General features: G+C 40.1%; 2 protein-coding genes across 3 annotated transcripts in view; both read right to left on the reverse strand.

The window, feature by feature from the left end:
- Positions 1-2: 2 nt before the first annotated feature.
- Positions 3-7,740, reverse strand: fkbp6 (FKBP prolyl isomerase 6). Its single transcript, XM_039781049.1, has 9 exons — positions 7,471-7,740; positions 3,867-3,984; positions 3,678-3,767; positions 3,381-3,583; positions 2,509-2,628; positions 2,190-2,387; positions 1,680-1,789; positions 869-955; positions 3-198 (listed from the first exon to the last, which is right to left on the reverse strand). The coding sequence occupies exons 1-8, from the start codon at positions 7,543-7,545 to the stop codon at positions 883-885; spliced, it is 987 nt and encodes a 328-aa protein (XP_039636983.1). The 5' UTR covers positions 7,546-7,740; the 3' UTR covers positions 3-198; positions 869-882.
- A 1,629-nt stretch (positions 7,741-9,369) lies between these two features.
- The window catches only part of tmem244 (transmembrane protein 244), a 78,495-nt gene continuing 68,945 nt past the window's right edge, over positions 9,370-18,919 (reverse strand). The window contains exons 3-8 of one of the 2 annotated variants that reach the window (XM_039781052.1): positions 17,762-17,809; positions 13,922-14,007; positions 13,718-13,794; positions 11,128-11,253; positions 10,705-10,749; positions 9,370-10,505 (exon numbers count right to left, since the gene is read on the reverse strand). In XM_039781052.1, the coding sequence (XP_039636986.1) occupies positions 10,408-10,505; positions 10,705-10,749; positions 11,128-11,253; positions 13,718-13,794; positions 13,922-14,007; positions 17,762-17,767 (438 nt within the window). In that variant the 5' untranslated portion in view covers positions 17,768-17,809 and the 3' untranslated portion in view covers positions 9,370-10,407. Of the gene's footprint in view, positions 10,506-10,704; positions 10,750-11,127; positions 11,254-13,717; positions 13,795-13,921; positions 14,008-17,254; positions 17,417-17,761; positions 17,810-18,919 lie in introns of those variants that run through there. The other variant, XM_039781051.1, reaches the window with a different exon arrangement.

Here is an 18,919-nt window from a genome sequence, read left to right on the forward strand (position 1 = left end):
ATGTTGAGCATTATTAACAAACATCTGAAGAATTCTACAGAACACAACTAATTATTTTAAAAGGAAATTAACGTTGCATCTGTACAACATTATTCCTTTTCACAAGATATGCAAAAAAACACAAAAAAGGTTTCAGAATTCGCAGTGCTGGAGAGAAAATGTGCTGTTGACGTTGAAGTTTGTTCTTTACACTATCATCTGCAACACACAAACATTTTGTCAATGAGATCAGTCTCTCTGAAAAGCTTAAACATGATGCAGTGTTTTTCTGCCACGTTAAATTAAGTTAAATTACTATCTAATGTTTGTGCAGGGCAGTAAAATTTAAGCACCTGATTATTTTCATAACATAAAAATGGCACTAAAAAACTACTGGTCCAATGATATTTCAACTAGGGCTGGGCAATATCGATATTGTATCAATATCGTGATATATGAGACTAGATATCGTCTTAAATTTTGGATATTGTAATATCCTGATATGACATAAGTGTTGTCTTTTCCTGGTTTTAAAGGCTGCTCTACAGTAGAGTGATGTGCTTTTCTGAACACACCAGATTGTTTGCCTTTACCCACATAGTTATTATATCAACATAACTGATGATTATTTATAAAAAATCTCATTGTGTGCATATTTTGTGAAAGCACCAACTGTCAACCCTACAATATCGCCACAATATCCATATTGAGGTATTGGGTCAAAAATAGTGTGATATTTGATTTTCTCCATGTTGCCCAGCTCCAATTTCAACTATGTGCCTTTTGCTAAGAATCATGGGAACTGTAGTGTGGAATGCAGGCAAAAGTCATTGTTGTGTCTTGGTTAAAAGATTTGATGCCCCCCTAACAGATAGACAGGATTTCTTACCTTCTTCGTCATCTTTACTTGCCCCTTAGGTCTCTGAACATCTTGGAGTACAAGTCTTTCTGTTTGTCCAAGCTGTCTTTATAGCATCTGAAAGATGGAATCAAGTCAAGAGTAGCATTGTAAGGGTGTAAGAAAAACATCGATACACTTGAGTATCGCGATATTTTATTTTGCAATACTGTATCGATTTTCAAAAACGCAATATTGATTTTTATTTTACGTAAAAAAAATATTCATGTAAGACAGTGGTTCACGTTTATGTTTAAATCCCCTACCGCAAGATGGCTATGCTGAGACGCACCACTAGTGTCCTTGCCTAACAGTGCCTGTCTTTTTGCTAGAAGCTAGCAATGTAGCTATGGCTGAATTTTGGCCTACTTTAGCATATAAAAAAATTTGAACCACAATCCCAAACTGGCAGTTTGATTTTCTGTGTACTGAATTGTTTACCTAAAGTTAACTTCTTTGACTTTTATGCACATCATGTCTTTTTCCCCCCAATATAATCGCCTTACGCACAGTATCGAAATATATTGCAATATATTGAATCGTGACCCATGTATCGTGATACGTATCGTATCGCCAGATTCTTGCCAATACACAGCCCTATAGCATTACCATTTTAAACTAAAACACCAAATATGCCATACAATAAGCATAGCTGAAGGCATATTTTAAAGCCAAAAATATAAGCTTGATAATTCTATGTTACCTTGAAACTATAGCCATTTGTGGGCCAATGGAGCCGTACTGCCTTGACAACAGTATTCATTCTAAACTTCCTGAATGTGTCAACAAAAGTTCATCTTACATTGCCACTTTCCTCAGTAGGTTGTTAATGTCGCAGTCAAAGGGCTTCTTTGCTTGAGCAGTTACGAGGCAACCCTGGGCGCTCTCGTACTCATGCAGCTCCAGATACGCCTGACAGAGATGACATCAGTCTGAATAATGGAATTGTTATCTAGAGAGTACGCAATTAACAACAGAGGGACCCCTGGGGGTGAAGGACAGGCTGCACATGGATCCCTAGTGGCATTTGTGGCTCACACAGCGTTTAAAAGTAAAAAAAAAAAAAATTTAACTTAAAAAAATTAACATGTTTTACAAAAATGTTATCATTAGAAGTTCTTCATGCAACATAAACAATATATGATACAATTCTCCAAGGATTGAACATCTATTTCTGTCTGTGCCGTCACCATCCCTATTTTTAACCTTCTTAGCGACTTCAAAACATTTACGATCAGGCACAAGACCTCCAAGAGCCTGTGAGGCTTTTTATCTGAGGATTTGGGAAACAAAGCGAAAAGCGCCATCTGACCTGACCACAGCGGAAAAGAGCCTTTGTGTTGGCAGAGTCTATCTCCAAGGCTTTGTTGCCATATTTCAGGGCTTTGTGAGGGCTGTCCAGACGGAGCTCAGTGAGAGAAAGGTTCAGGTAGAGGGGAAGCAGTGCTATCTTGATCGCCTCCGCCTCTGCAGCGCTCTGCGTTTCCCTGTTCCCCAGCAGCTTCGTTGCCTGGCGGCCAAGCACAGAATCCAATACTAAATACATTTTCATTTGTACTAGTACAGTAAAATGAAGGCAACAAATACCTGTAAATAGAGCATGGTTTCTTTATGCGCTCATCAAGATCTACCTGTTTATAGCGATCTTTGGCGTTGTCATAACGGCTCTGGTTGAAACAACGGTTGCCAAAGCTGCGTAGTGTGTTGACAACGTCGAGGAGCGTGGACAGAGGAACTTCGTTCTGCTCCTCCTGAAGAAAGGTAAGAGAAATAAAAGTAAAAAGCAATGCAAAGGACATTTTTATACCTCCTTCTGTCTTATTTTGGCTATTAAAATAAAATGATAGGTTATAAGCCATAATGCAAAGTTTCAAGGTGCATAATCAATAGGAAGACTGCACGTGCATAGTCTATATCGACGACGATTCATGTAGGGCATTGCTCCGGAAAATCCACCGGATGTCCCTCATTTTCGGCCGGATGTCCGCTATCTTCCGCTTTCTTTGTGTTGACATTCTAAACTCTGGTGGATTTATGAGGACTATGGTTAACTGCTCCTCAGATCTCTGCAAGGTAAATCCAGACAGCTAGCTAGACTATCTGTCCAATCTGAGTTTTCTCAGACTAAAACAACTTTTGAACGAGCACAAGTTCCACCAAAACAAGTTCCTTCATGAGGCTATTTTGCAGAGGCACCGTTATTGTGTCCGGCGCTTAGCGCCGCCCCAAGACGATTGTGATTGGTTTAAAGAAATGCCAATAAACCAGAGCATGTTTTTCTCCCATCCCAGAGTGCTGTGTGGACTAGCCAGACTAGCATGTGCGTAAGTGCACTAATGCAAATGTATGCATATAAGTGGATGGAACTATAAATAAATCTCCTTTAAGTAGCATGACATAAGCATGCATTTGCTGTCAAGTGGAAGAACAATGTCTTAGGTCATTTCTGACCTGTCCGTATTCTCAGGCTGTAACAACAACAGGACACCTGAAGCCTTCCTACCGGACTCATTGCGATGAAGTTGTCCACTTGTCCCGAGTCGAGGAAATCGAGGATCTGAACCTCATACAGAACCACTGCAGCAGCAGGAATTAACGGAGGACAACCCATGTCCCCGTATGCATACTGGGGCTGTAAGAGGAAACGGGAGAACTCTCCTTTCTTCATGGTCAACAGACCCAGCTCTAGTCCAGCCAGCGTCACATCTGTTTGCATGATCATTTCAAAAACTGAATTGATTATTTTTTTTTTTTAAACAAAGAGAGAACTTCTATGGAATCTGCACAAAGGATTACTGACCTCTCCCTAACTTCATCATTTGGGGGTACTTGCGGTGTGTGGTGGTTTCAAAAGGCAGGTCGGAATATTCCAGGAAGCCGGAGTAATGGACTATGGAAGAAGGAGAATGAGGATTAGTTACAGCATGACAAAAATCTTTTGGCAAACTGTGCGAGGGTTTTTTTAGAACAGAATTTCACTTGTAAATACTCAATACTGAAGCATTTTGGGGCACAGGTGGGCCCTCTCCGGGTTGGACCACCTCTTTCAGGATCCCTTCATCTCCCAAGACATCATTCATCTGCTGGCGAAGCTGATCAAATGGACTCTACAAGTGGCAAGAAGTTAGATTTTTTCTACTGAACGGCTTTGAAATAAAAACAAAACTACAGTAGTTACAGAAATGCTGATGAGAAAACTGCTTTGATGCAATCTCTACGAAGGCTCACAGCATTTTATTCTTTTGTCAGCTCCGACAGGGCTCAAGAGTGCGACCAATTTGGTCGCAAATGCGACCAAAATTTGTAAGGGTGCGACTAAGATTTTTCCTAGGTCGCACCGGTGCACCTAACGTCCTCGCATCCGCTGCCTCTCCACTAACGAAGCAATGTTGTTTATATGAATATGGTTTAATGTTGCGTTACATGACCCATTCCTTCTGGAAAGCCGTGCCTGTGTTTGGATTTGGATCTCTCCTCCGCGCAGCCCCGCCCCCATTCACTCACACACCGGCCGGCTCCCCTGCAACATGGAGAGACACAGCGCCGCTGGTCCAAACTCCCGACATTTGTCTACAGTTTTAATTGTTATTAACACAGCTGTATATTGTTAAGTATGAGAGGGAAACCTGTATTGGTACCAGTGTTTCCGCTGGTAACTCTGTTACTGCGGCAGCCACGGCGAAAAACACATTATTAAACTAACTTCAGTTCGTTGAGTAATAGCGTGACGGAGCATGCTGGATCATAGTTCATAAAACCACATGAAATAAATAAATGAATAAATACATAAATAAATGAATAAAAACATACATGAATAAATAAATAAATAAATAAATATGCCTTTGAAATACATCATGAAATAAATAAATGAGGCAATAAATACATAAATAAATATATTTAATTATTTCATGGTACTTTTATTTCATAAGTCCATATTTATTTATTTATTTCAAGAGACTTTTATTTCATAAGTCCACATTTATTTATTTCAAGAGACTTATTTTCCTAATGCCACATTTATTTATTTCACTCTATTTATTTCAAGTTCTTATATGCAAATCGGGGGGGTGTGGCTATCTCACATTCAGAACAAGGTGAATGGGACTTCTTTGGCAGACCAACAACAGGACAATTTTAACAATTTTCACCATCTTATTCATCACTAAATTCACTTCTGAGAATGTTTTTGGCAAGAAATGAACTGTTTCGATTTCGAATATAGGCAGTCTTGCGAAAATCGTTGCCGAATTGACAATTTGCTTCAAAGTTTTCGGAGTTGAGAAGCTCTCGTTGAGTAATAGCGTGACTGAGCATGCTGGATCATAGTTCATAAAAATGCAGCGCAGTGACGATACAGACATTTCATAGCCTACACAAGACTGGTGCAACGCCGCTAATGAGTCAGCCGTCACTCTCTGAGTAGCCTAGCATACGCTTCAGTCCATCGCACTCCCCCTGTCTTTCGGTCGTTCTATTTTTTTTTTTTTAAGATTTTGGCCTATATTTTGATAGGAAAGCTGAAGACATGAAAGGGGAGAGAGAGTGGGGGGATGACATGTACAGACATGAAAATCACTCACCTTTCGGCGAAATTCGCCGTTTTGAAACCAAAATAGGTGACCTACGTGAATCGTGTAGATTTGATGAGAAAATGTTTAAGGCGGGAGAGGGGGGGGTGTAAGTACTCGGGCCTGGTGCCGTATGACTATTTTAGAAAAATAAATTAATTACAAAGTCCACATGGGATTTGTTTTAATGCGCTGGATTTAACCATACTGTCTATGGATTTGACCAATCATCGAACTTCCACCAAACTTCTGCAGCGCATGTTCAAGGAAGACGGCGGCAGCGGTAAGACGGTGCTTGCTAGTCATTAGATGCTAGTCACAAAGCTTCGGTCCGTGCACTCTGTAATACGAGTACGTTACCGGCAACGACCGCTACCGTTAAGACTGCGACTGTTCCTTTACTGAACGACCGTGATACAAACAACACGTGCGTGCACGTTCATAGCAGATCATGATTTGTAAAAGCTATCTGAAGCCCAAACTGCCTTGATAAAGCTGTCTGTTTGGAATCAGCATGGCAGGTATTTAAACATAACGGCCTTGTCCCAGAGTTTAGACTTCTAGCTATATGAAAAGATAAACAATGCCACGTTTTTAATAAATGTAAATAAAGCAGCTAATATCAGCATGGACAAAATCATGAATGTACTAATTTGCTTTTTTGATGATGACCTGGCCAAAGTAGTAAATTTTAGTTTTCACAATGATTCATTTTAGGATTATGATATTATTGCAATATGTAAATCCACATTGACTCTTTATTTAATATATGGTTGGAAGAAGTACAAATGTATCCAAAACTTTTTAGTCTTTAAAAATTATGACTTTTATTATTGTGTAATGTCAGAAGGACTTTAACTGTTTTGCCAGTCAAATTAACTTTAATGAGTGCATATTGAAATATTACACTGTTGGTTGGCAAAAAATGCATCTCAAAATGCATCAGAGTGATGCTTTAAAATATGGAATATTTAAAATTTTCTTCCGGGTGTATATAAAAAAGGGCTGCAGGTCAGAGTCAAACCTCTTTATTTACCAACTGAGCTATCCGGGCGTCCTCTCTCTCTTTTAATCAGTCTGTTATTGTTGTTGAAAGCTTATGAAGGAGCTTTCTCAGGCTATTCATTTTAGATAACTTTCATTTACATGTGTTGCAGCTGTATATTTTCAAACTGGTAAAGAAAACCCTGTCTTTGCATTTTATTTTAATCATAATCTGTTTTAATAAAAGAGCTTGTGAAAAGTGGCTTTGACTTAAAACTGAACATTTAGCCCACTTTGTAAAAAAATACAGAGCTATATATCGTGTATCGCCATTCAGCGTTACGGCGATGCGAGGAAAAATTTGGGTGCACCTAAATTTTGTGCTGGTGCACCTAAATAAAAAAAGTTAGGCGCACCAGTGCAACCAAGGCAAAAAGTTAGTGTGGAGCCCTGTCCGATTTTGCTTTAGTTGGCGATTTGTTTTGTTATGCTGCTGTACTACATGATTATCAGGTTCATAAACTAATTTTATTTTCAAATATTTTTTGGCGTAACCCATCAGTGTCATTGTCAATGATCTCAACTTCCGATGCAGTCGCACTGAATTAATCTAGCTAAACGTTAATATAAAATTCAACATTAGCTGCATGCTTAACTTAAACTGTTATGATCACACTTTAGCCTCACTTAGCTAAATAAATTGTGAACATGTGTCACATTTCCCACAGATCTAGCTATAATTAAATTATTTTTTAAACTTTAGCTAGCTAAAAAAGACCGATGCTAACAGCTGAATAACTTAGCAACATCGTAAGTTAATGACCGCAACCGAACTAACGTTAGCAGGTCTGCAGTATTGTGAATTTTAAACGTATTTTCTACAGTCACACATGGCTCTAACATAAACGTAATCACTTAGCAAGCTAGTCAGTCAGCTAATCAGTCTTTGCAGCTAACGTTAGCACTTAATTAGCTAATTAGCTAGCCATGCTAACCCCTTCACCCTCTCAATACATCCATGCCTTCATCATGTTAACTTACCGGAGTGCTCCGCACCAGCCGCTCTTCAGCGCTTATTAACCTCCGGATACTGGAGACTAACCCGTTTCCTGACATTTAGCTGGTAGGTAAGTTACCGCTACCGTTAAGCAGTTTTTTAAACCGTAGTTAAACAAGTGGCTTGATTAAGAGTAAAAGTAATTTCTTACTTTGTTTTGGCGCTCATGTTTGGGGTCACTCAATATAGCAGTAGGCGCGGCCCGTAGGAAGGCGGGGTTAAGCCTTGATAACAAATCGGGACGAACTGTGGGCAGCACAGAGGTACAAACAGCATGCGTCAAGTTTACTGACTACTGCCTCAATTCATGTTATATTTGAATACAAATCACCCATTATAAAAAAAATATATGATGCTCCAAAACAATACTTTCTGTAAGCCCCAGATTCTCTTTCACATCTGTGACTTTAGGCGATATCTAAATAGAGTGGAGACGATCAGACAGTATGGAATGCCGTTTTATTCAGAATTAAATAAATGAATAAATACATAAATAAATGAATAAAAACATACATGAATAAATAAATAAATATGCCTTTGAAATACATCATGAAATAAATAAATGAGGCAATAAATACATAAATAAATATATTTAATTATTTCATGGTACTTTTATTTCATAAGTCCATATTTATTTATTTATTTATTTCAAGAGACTTTTATTTCATAAGTCCACATTTATTTATTTCAAGAGACTTATTTTCCTAATGCCACATTTATTTATTTCACTCTATTTATTTCAAGTTCTTATATGCAAATCGGGGGGCGTGGCTATCTCACATTCAGAACAAGGTGAATGGGACTTCTTTGGCAGACCAACAACAGGGCAATTTTAACAATTTTCACCATCTTATTCATCACTAAATTCACTTCTGAGAATGTTTTTGGCAAGAAATGAACTGTTTCGATTTCGAATATAGGCAGTCTTGCGAAAATCGTTGCCGAATTGACAATTTGCTTCAAAGTTTTCGGAGTTGAGAAGCTCTCGTTGAGTAATAGCGTGACGGAGCATGCTGGATCATAGTTCATAAAAATGCAGCGCAGTGACGATACAGACATTTCAGTTGAGTTGAGAAGCTCCATATAGTGATGCGACAGCCAGCTAGCGTCTGCCGGGGCTGCTAGCTCGTCGCTCGGAGAACCCAATGTAAGGTGGAGCTCACACACACACACACACACACACACACACACACACACACACACACACACACACACACACACACACACACACACACACACACACACACACACACACACACACACACACACACACACACACACACACACAGCAGGCACAGCCGGGGGAGAGAGAGATACCCGTTTCTCTTCGAGAAAAATTCCCGTTCACCTTGTCTCACTTCACCTTCAACAGAAATGTTCAGTTTAATGTGAATTAGAGCAGTCGTTTGCCCGCTAGCTCACTTAACAACGCCTTAGCTGTCGTGTCAACCCGCAGTGGACAGAGTACCACGAGCTGCCTGTTGTGGTGCTCTGTCAGGTCAGCGTTAGTTGGTGGTCTAGCTAGTTACCCCAGAATAGGTGACTCCGGGCTGGGCACACAGCACCGCAAACTGCCGGTCGTGGTGCTCCGTCAGGTCAGCGCTAGTTGGTGGTCTAGTTACCCCAGAATAGGTGACTGTGCGCTGGGTAAAGAGTACCGCAAACTGCCGGTCGTGTTGCACTCTCTTTGCATATAAGAAATGGAAATAAATAGAGTGAAATAAATAAATGTGGCATTAGGAAAATAAAAGTCTCTTGAAATAAATAAATGTGGCATTAGGAAAATAAGTCTCTTGAAATAAATAAATGTGGCATTAGGAAAATAAGTACTGAAATAAATAAATGTGGATTTATGAAATAAAAGTCTCTTGAAATAACTTTATTCATGTATTTATTCATTTATTTAATTCTGAATAAAACGGCATTCCATAAGACAGAGCTATGATTCTGTCTTTGTTACCCAGGCAGGTGCCACTTTAGCCGGGGCTCTTCTAGTTGTACACACATAACGTTACAGTACACAAACACACAAACATAACTTAAAATAAAAAGTATTTAATGTAAATCCAGTTTTACCTAATTTATACAACCAGCATATAGGTAAAACATGTCGTCATTAGACTACGCCAGCCCACTATACACTACAAATCTTGTGTATGACACATATTCGACTAACAATACATTACAGTAGAAAAATTTCTGACTTAACTCACCATTGGAAAAATATCAGGCAGTAGATATGTTTTAACTTGGTCATATTTAACAGCTGTAAATGCAGTTTCTTTTTTTCAGAATATTATATGTTTGATCTATTAGATTTAGCTTATGGTATATGAAGTTTGTAAAGAAAAAATACAAAATGAAAGCTGCAGACAGCAATGAAAGGGCCCTTGCACATGCTAATGTTCTAAAACGTGTTCGTGAAATGAAAATTAACGCACAAAATCCAAGGTGGCTGACTTCCTGTCAGGCAAAAATAATAAAAAAAAAACATAAAATGTTCCTAAAGATGAGAGCAATGCTCAACCAAATTTCTTTTGGTGGAACTTTGGAGCAATTTTCGGGAGTTTTCTATCATCCAAAGTCTCTCAAAAATGTGAATGTGCAGCAGCAGCCCCTGGCCCTTCCATTCTCAGGCCCTAACAATATTTAAACAGAATATGCTGTAGAAAATAGACAATGTTGGGCCATTTGTACATGGAGGGATCTGACTATTAGCTACTGAACAAAGTTGGTTTGTAGAGAAAATGTTTCTTGTGGTTACTTTATAAAATATATACAGTCTTGATAGACATACTGTAGTTGCTCATATCGATGCAACATGAACCTAGCAATGCAGTCTTTGAAAAGTGAACCCACTGGGATGTATCCAACCTGAGATTAACCAGTAAGCCAGTTAAAAGCTTTCCTTGTTATGTTCATTAGAAGTTCTGTAGTTCAGCTGGATAGACAAAGTTGCTTCTGAAGAGTTTATAGGCCATGAGCTGTCCTCCAAATATCATCATCACCAGGCCTGAACCTGCATAGAGAGGGATTAAATAAATAAGAAAAAGAGATCAATTAAAGGAACTTTTAGTCGGCCAGTAGCTGTCCTTAAAGCCTGAATCTGAAGGGATGTGAAGTGAGTTATAGTGAGTCTGGGAACAGGCAAAATTGGGTTGGAGATAGATAAGGATACACATGGAGGGGTAGAGAGAAGAAGAAAGTAGGAATCTTACCCAGAGCTATCCACCATTGCTCAGCTGAAGGGAAGTCTGACATCACTGCAGAAACATGGAAACAGTGTGTTAAAATACTACCTGTACACAAAACGTACTGCATATTCACTTTATTTACAAGTGAAAGACGAAAAAAGGTGCAAGTTAAGGATGTTTTTCTTTAGGTCCTAATTTTGAGCATTTATTATAGTTTAGTTTGTTTTCTTTATTCTATTTTAAATCAAATGGCTGTCAGAAATGTATGTTGGTCCTTTAAATTCTAAAACACAATGAATAGTTCATGTCTATGTGTGCCTTTACATCTCTGAACGACAGCCACTATATCCAGTTACATAACCAGGCTTCCAATCCTATCAGCTGTTCCGCTCTATTGATCTTCCTTCTGTGTATCTGTGTGTGTTTGAGTTGTGTGTTTGAGTTTACCTGCTACAGTCATCGCGACATGCAGCAGTGTGACAGTTATGGCGTAATCCCAAACCCACTCCTCTACAATCCAGGCGAATACCAGCCCTCCCAAAATGTAGGTCACTTCTGTGGAAATTACACCAACTGGAGAGAGGAAGAGAGAAAACAACACATGAACACATTGCACTTAGCTTGTGTTCCACCTTATCTGTTTCTTCTCTAATATGCTTTACAATCATCGATTCAAATTGTCATAGCATATCACATCTACCAGTTTGACTTGTCATAGTAGGAAAGGCATGGGTTTTACCAATTAACATGGCTTGCATTAAATATGGCTCTGTTCTATTCAACTGTCCAAGTGAGCCATGACAGTGAGAAAGTGAGCCAGCAGGCACAATACTGGGACCCTTAAACTGAAGCAGCTAAATGGAATTCAGCCATCATTTATTGCCACATGTGTAAATGCCTATTGAGGACAGAGACAAACACAACCAATGAAGATCTTTCCTGCCAGTGGTGGCAGAAGAATTCAGATCTTTGCCCAACGCATCACCGGTTATTCACTCACTCCCCTCCATCACTCACTCCCCTCCATCGAGGCCATCCAGTAAATAAAATTTTCAAATGAATATAGTGTAGAGAAAAGTACAATAACCTGACTCTGAATTAGTAGCGAAAGTGTAAACCAAAAGACAAATTGATATTGAACACATACATAAGAGTAAGGGTACATTCAAAGCTCTCAACATCATGAAAGTAATTAAATTATTTAGTTGCTTTTAGGCTGCTATTTAATATGGTTGATGCTAGAATGGATGGTCCGGAGGGACTGAGAAGGCATGACTCGCCTCTGATTGGCTAGTACTAGTTGCTTTCGTCAGATAGGTTTAGTCGTGAGATTGGTGAAGTTGAGGGTAAGAATATAAGGGTAAGCCAATCAGAGGCAGATGTCTGCAGATGTGGGCAGAGCTCAATGGAGGCTTCTTATTATACATCCATGAAGAGAGGTGACACTCTGCACACTCAGCTGATACCCTGGAAGAGATTCACCGGCCGACGCTCAGCCGTCATTTGATGGGAAGGGTGTGGAACGGCGTTCGCACCCAACCCGGTACAAATGCAAATTAAGGATCACATCCTTATGGGTTATGGTTTGCATTATTGTTCCCTCGGCATATTTAACATAAGTGGTTGTTAATTATTATAATAGTTAATAATTGTTCCAGTAATGTACCCCTTTAAAAATAAAAATGAAGTAACCGTACTTTTACTTGAGTATACACTCACCTAAAGGATTATTAGGAACACCTGTAAGATTTCTCGTTAATGCAATTATCTAATCAACCAATCCCATGGCAGCTGCTTCAATGCATTTAGGGGTGTGGTCCAGGTCTAGACAATCTACTGAACTCCAAACTTAATGTCAGAATGGGAACGAAAGGTGATCTAAGCAACTTTGAGCGTGGCATGGTTGTTGGTGCCAGACGGGCTGGTCTGAGTATTCTCAGTATCTGCTCAGTTACTATGATTTTCACGCACAACCATTTCTAGGGTTTACAAAGAATGGTCTGAAAAAGGAAAAACATCCAGCAGTCCTCTGGGCAAAAATGCCTTGTTGATGCAGAGGAGAATGGACCGACCAGCTGATAGAAGATCAACTTTGACTCAAATAACCACTCGTTACAACCGTGGTATGCAGCAAAGCATTTGTGAAGCCACAACATGAACAACCTTGAGGCGGATGGGCTGATGTTGATGATGAATGTGAATGAATGTTGCCTGGTCTGATGAGTCTCGATTTCTGTTGAGACATTCAGATGGTAGATTCAGAATTTGGCGGAAACGGAATGAGAACATGGATCTGTCATGCCTTGTTACCCCTGTGCAGGCTAGTGGTGGTGTAATGGTGTGGGGGATGTTTTCTTGGCACACTTTAGGCCCCTTAGTACCAACTGGGCATTGTTTAAATGCCACAGCCTACCTGAGCATTGTTTCTGACCACGTCCATCCCTTTATGACCACCATGTACCCATCCTCTGATGGCTACTTCTAGCAGGATAATGCACCATGTCACAAAGCTCGAATCATTTCAAATTGGTTTCTTAAACATGACAATGAGTTCACTGTACTAAAATGGCCCCCACAGTCACCAGATCTCAACCCAATAGAACATCTTTGGGATGTGGTGGAACGGGAGCTTCGTGCCCTGGATGTGCATCCCACAAATCTCCATCAACTGCAAGATGCTATCCTATCAATATGGGCCAACATTTCTAAAGAATGCTTCCAGCACCTTGTTGAATCAATGCCACGAAGAATTAAGGCAGTTCTAAAGACGAAAAGGGGTCAGACACGGTATTAGTATCGTGTTCCTAATAATCCTTTAGGTGAGTGTAGTATTCTAGTGTTCTTTCCACCTCTGCATTCTAGCATCAACAATTCAATATCTGTAGCTATAAACCTACATTGAACTGGCCGTAACCTCACTCCTGGATGTACAAGAATAATGTAGCATAACATTAAAATACTCAAGTAAACGACAAGTACTTTAAAATGTGACTACTTGAGTAAATGTACTTAGTTACATTCCACCAATGCTACTCACCGAGGTATTTGGGGTTCTGCCATGACGGTTGTGTTGTGTAGTCAAATGGAGTCAACAAGCTGTTGATCTCATGAACCCTAGCGACAAACCAGAAGATGAAACAGATACAGTGCACAAACTATAAATAGTAAAAAAAAAAAAAGAATCTACTTCAACTCGTATTATTCTAACTATACTCTGTTATTGCAGTTTTTGTGTATGTACCTGAGAAGTGCGATGCAGAGACTGACCACGATGTAGTAGAGAGAGTAGAAGCACACCATGCACATCAACAGATTCTGCAGTACAACCTGAGGAGACGGAGAGTGAAATAATTATTAATAATGGCCTGTGGGTTTGAGGGTTTTAATTTTATATGAAACGTGCGCTTTTTGAAAGAAGCAGTAGTAAGAGTGAGGACCAGAACCGGTTTTATCTGTAATTTAAGTTACTGATATTGAATAGTACTTATATCCTAATAGTAATATGTATATACTGCATCTTCCTGCCACCACGTTTACATAATTACTTAATTTTTTCTTCATTTGGCTGCTGAAAAAAGCTGAAATTACAACCTTGGCAGATGTAAAACACCAAAATCAATTACATATATAACAGCCATAAATGGAGTGGATGAAATTCTACGACTTTTGGCTTTTGAGACATCTTCCATCGACCATCCGCGTATGTTTGCTTTAAATAAACAAGGTAATAACAGAGAAAACAAGACTATAAATACCAAGAGAAACATAAACCTTTATGACGGTGATTTTAATCTGACTAGAAAGCTCTGCATTTGGAGATCTTTATTGGAAAGACGTCATCATTATTTTATGCATTGTGTGTCTTCCAAAGCTAACAAAAACTGTTCTTCTCTTCTATTTCCACTTCTCTTAGAACTCTTTCCCTCATGACCCAGAAAACTATCGCTGATGACAGTAGTTAGCGGCAGACAGTCGTTGCTTGCTGCTAAAGTCTCCTTTCATAGATGATTAACTGCAGCCTGTACAGGAAATGCGCTGCACGACACCCTTGGAGGAGAGATAAAAGACCTTTTCCCACACAGCTGACATTTCGGCTTGTCAAACACAGATGTAAGTAATTACATTAATAATGGGCTGCATTCCAGTCAGGTGTGCCGGTGCCAAGGCCCTGCACGTCGGCTCACTGGCACGCGTTAATTGGATAGAGTCATCGTTAATTTAATTAGTTACACCTGTGCTTTTCCTACTGTGCCAAGTCAAACGTCTGCTGTGACCACAGATGACGTGAATAACAACTTTAAATACAGTGTCTGAATCGGGAGTAAACTTGTTGTTTGTGTTTATTGTGATACATCTTGACTATAAAGGCTGCGACTAACAATCCTTTTCTTTCTTTTATAATTATTGAGTAATCCTTCAGTCTATAAAATGTTAGAAAATTGTGAAATACGCCTATCACAATTTTCCAAAGTGCAAGGTGATGTCTTAAATTGGCTTGTATTTTTGTTTAGTGATAATTGGCAGATGTTAGCATGCTAACACACAGTGAACACACCTGCTTAAACATCAGCATGTTCATTGGGAGAATGTTAGCATGCTGATGTTAGCGTTTAGCCCAAAGCACCACTGTGCCTAAGTACGGCTTCTTGTGTTTTGATAAATTACTTAAACAATAAATCAACTAATTGTTTCAGAGCTCTAATGACTGCAACTATTAAACAATAGGATATCTGTTGGCATGACATTGTCATTAGACCAGCAGTGGACCCCTGCAGTTTACCTACTAGGAGAATATTGTAGTGAATGACGCTATCACTTACCTGCTACACTGGGCTTATTGTCACTTGGATAAGGCAGGTGCTACAGTGAGGATCAAGTTCTTAGATTTCTCCCGTGCTTTTAACACCATACAGCATCTGCTGTTGGGAGCTCAAGGCCATGCAGGTAAACACTCCACTTGTGTTCTGGATAACGGATTACCTGACCAGCAGGCCCCAGTTTGTTAAGACTGAGGAACTGCGTGTCATGAACTGTGATGAGAAACACAGGGGCCCCTCAGGGCCCTGCCCTCTCCGCCTTACTGTTGACTTTGTTGGGTGGTGCAGATTAAACCATCTGCAGCTGATCAAGACAGAGGAGCTAATGGTGGAGTTCCACAGGACTAAGCCTCTGACCCCTGTATCCATCCAGGGTGAGGATGTCGAGGTGGTTCACTCCTATAAATACCTTGTGTGAGTGGATGACAGACAGGGGTGGGCTGGGAACACAGGGGCCCTCTATAAGAAGGGCCAGAGCCGGCTCTACTTCCTGCGGAGGCTCAGAAGACTTCAATGCAACAAGATGCTCCAGATGTTCCACCAGTCTGTGCTGCTGTGGGCTGGGGCTGGAGTGTGAGATGCTAACAAGCTCAACAAGCACAGACCCAGGAGATTACTCCTGCCGGCGGCCATCAAACTGCTTAGCTCATCCTCGCTCTGTCACAGTCTGGGCATCAGTGGACTGGGAGAATGCTGAGGTCTTACTGGACTCGCAAACTGGACTTGATAATTACATACACAACTATGTAATAAAATATATAAAATCATCTTTGTTAGTTTGTATGCTCCATCTACCGGTATTTATCTATATACTTTTTAGTGGACATTTATGATGCTAAGGTGCATTAACTTGTCTTAGTTTCATTCCTCCTGTACTTTCTTTTTGCTTCTTCTTCTTCTTTTGTTGTTGTTGGCATTTTAGGCCTTTATTTGATAGGACATCTTAGACTTGAAAGGGGAGAAAGAGGGGGATTGACATGCAGCAAAAGGTCACAGGTTAGAATTGAACCCGTGGCCGCTGCGGCGAGAACAAAGCCTCTGTACATGGGGCACACGTTCTCCCAGGTGAGCTACCCAGGCGCCCCTTCTACCTCATTTTCTCCAGGTTATTTTCATATTGAAAATGAACAGCAGTGAGAAGTGGAAGGGAAGAAAAGCAGTATTTAAAAGTATTGGAAAAATTCCAGTGTGTCTCTTGAAGCTGTAAATATAAACCATGCATTTAAAAACAACTAGCCTTCACTTTATTTTATTGCGGCCTACCTGAACCACATGGACTCTATTCTCGCCCTGTTCAGACAGCCATTAGGGTGTGGGTTTGACTGAGGCAGGAAAGTAGCTGAGCTCATGCTAATACCCTCAGAGACCGCTAAACACCAGCTAGCCTGGTTTGTTTGTCATCTTCAGACTAGACTGCGCTTTAAAAAAAGAAAAAGAACTGCTCTAGAAACCAGCTTTGAGAACTTTTAAATCTTGTTTTGGCTGATTACTCAAAAGCATTCTTGAAAAGAGTAAACAGTCTAATTGTGACATTAGGACCTCATAAACTACTCAGTTAAATGCTGATTATGACTGTAATGATGGTGACGAAATTCAAATGAAGCTGGAATAAAAATTTAATACATGAAAACAGCCAGTACGCCTGATTAGGAGTACTATTTAGCTCTGTTAGACATGTTGTAAACACGTCGCTGTGTACCGAGACCTTACAGATGGTCCTCTCTATTCTAGCACACTCAATCATACAGTGCCCCTACCAAGGTATCGCTGGGTGTAGTCTTGAGGGAGAAGGCTCCATGGCGTTTTATGAGTGTGAATCCAAAACAACGACAGCAGTAGTCCAACAACATGAATGGCTGCTGGTCTACATGAGAGAATGTAGGCTACGGGTGTGTGTGTGTGTGTTTGTGTGTGCCAGAGCATGTTGGGTGGGAGGAGGGAGGATTGGATTAGAAGAAATGGGATTACTACTTAGAAGTCTGAGTACATCCCCAAGAGGGATAAAGGTGAACATACTCTAATGCAGGTGTGTGTGCACACATTCACATAAGCCAAAAGAAGGAAGTTGGTTTTCAGGCTAAATACTTCAGGAAGTGCTACTGACACAGATTTATATTTGGACTACATTATCTATTTTATCGTACTTACCTTCAGCTACATTCCTCATGCCTCCAGTGTGTCCTTCTGCTTGTTCTCTTTTTCCTTCCAACTAAACATGACCTTTACATGTATTTTGAAGGTGTGACTGGATGAATCTTGCTTACCCCCATTTTGATCTGCGAATCATCCTGAAAGTCCAGTTTTTGAGTAATCTGCAACAAAACATCAAGACAGCCATAATTACAATCGTGCCTGGCAGTTTTTAGTATGAACACTAGGTGGCAGCATAGCCTAATACGCACAGGGAGAATGTAATCCACCAATAAGGAACCTACACAAGAACAAGATATGACAATAACAGCCACATAAACAGCACTGTCAGCAACACATAAGATGCTTCCTGATGCATCCTCATATGTATGGGTTTCTGATAATGGCGTCATAAATGATTCTGCTCAAATATTTATTTAACTTTGAGATCTTGAATGAAAACAGATCAGAGAGGGAGATGTGTTCCTCCATCATCTGCTCATAAAAAGACAGATAAGAAAGAATACAGGGTGGAAATGATGGGATGATGGGAGAAAAGTGATGGAGGCAGAGCTTAATGCAGAAATGACGACAGCTCAACATCCCCGTCTCCCTCCAGAATTAGCTAAAGAAACTACAATTCAACTCTTCAGCGTCACAGCCTGCGTATGTCTGTGTGTGCGGTAAAGCACATGCACCTTTGTGTGAGAGTGAGAGAGGGGTTGGCTTGGCTGCCACGGTAACCTGCATCATTGTAACCATAGTGATGGAGAGCATGGAAGGGGGTTTAGGCAAGGTAGGCGTCATTCCTATTCATCCCCCTCTGTGTGTGTGTGTGTGTGTGTGTGTGTGTGTATGCTTACAGAAAACTAATCATACAAATCTCGCTTTTTATTCTCTTTTGATTACCCCACAATGTTTTTCACTTTTTAGCATTACAGTGTGGTTCCTTGTTCTGTGTAACTGTAGTAATGAAGACAGACAATCACAAATAAGCTTCATCAGCTGGGATTACATTTTAACATTCGCTTTCTTGCTGAGAATTAAATGAGAAGATGGCTCAAACTTCAGTGCCTACATGCTAACTATGAAGCTATCGCAAGCAGGTGATTATCTTATCTTAACATAAAGACTGGAAACAGGGGGAAACAGCTAGCCTGGCTCTGTCCAACACCTCTAAAGCTCTCTTATTTACACGTTTATATCTTGTTTGTTTGATACGTACGCATAAAATGATAATCCATCATTTTACTTCAGGAAGTTATTGGTCCCAGCAAAGGAATATTCAGGCA

The sequence above is a fragment of the Perca fluviatilis genome, chromosome 18 (genome assembly GCF_010015445.1).
Source record: "Perca fluviatilis chromosome 18, GENO_Pfluv_1.0, whole genome shotgun sequence".
Lineage (NCBI taxonomy): Eukaryota > Metazoa > Chordata > Actinopteri > Perciformes > Percidae > Perca > Perca fluviatilis.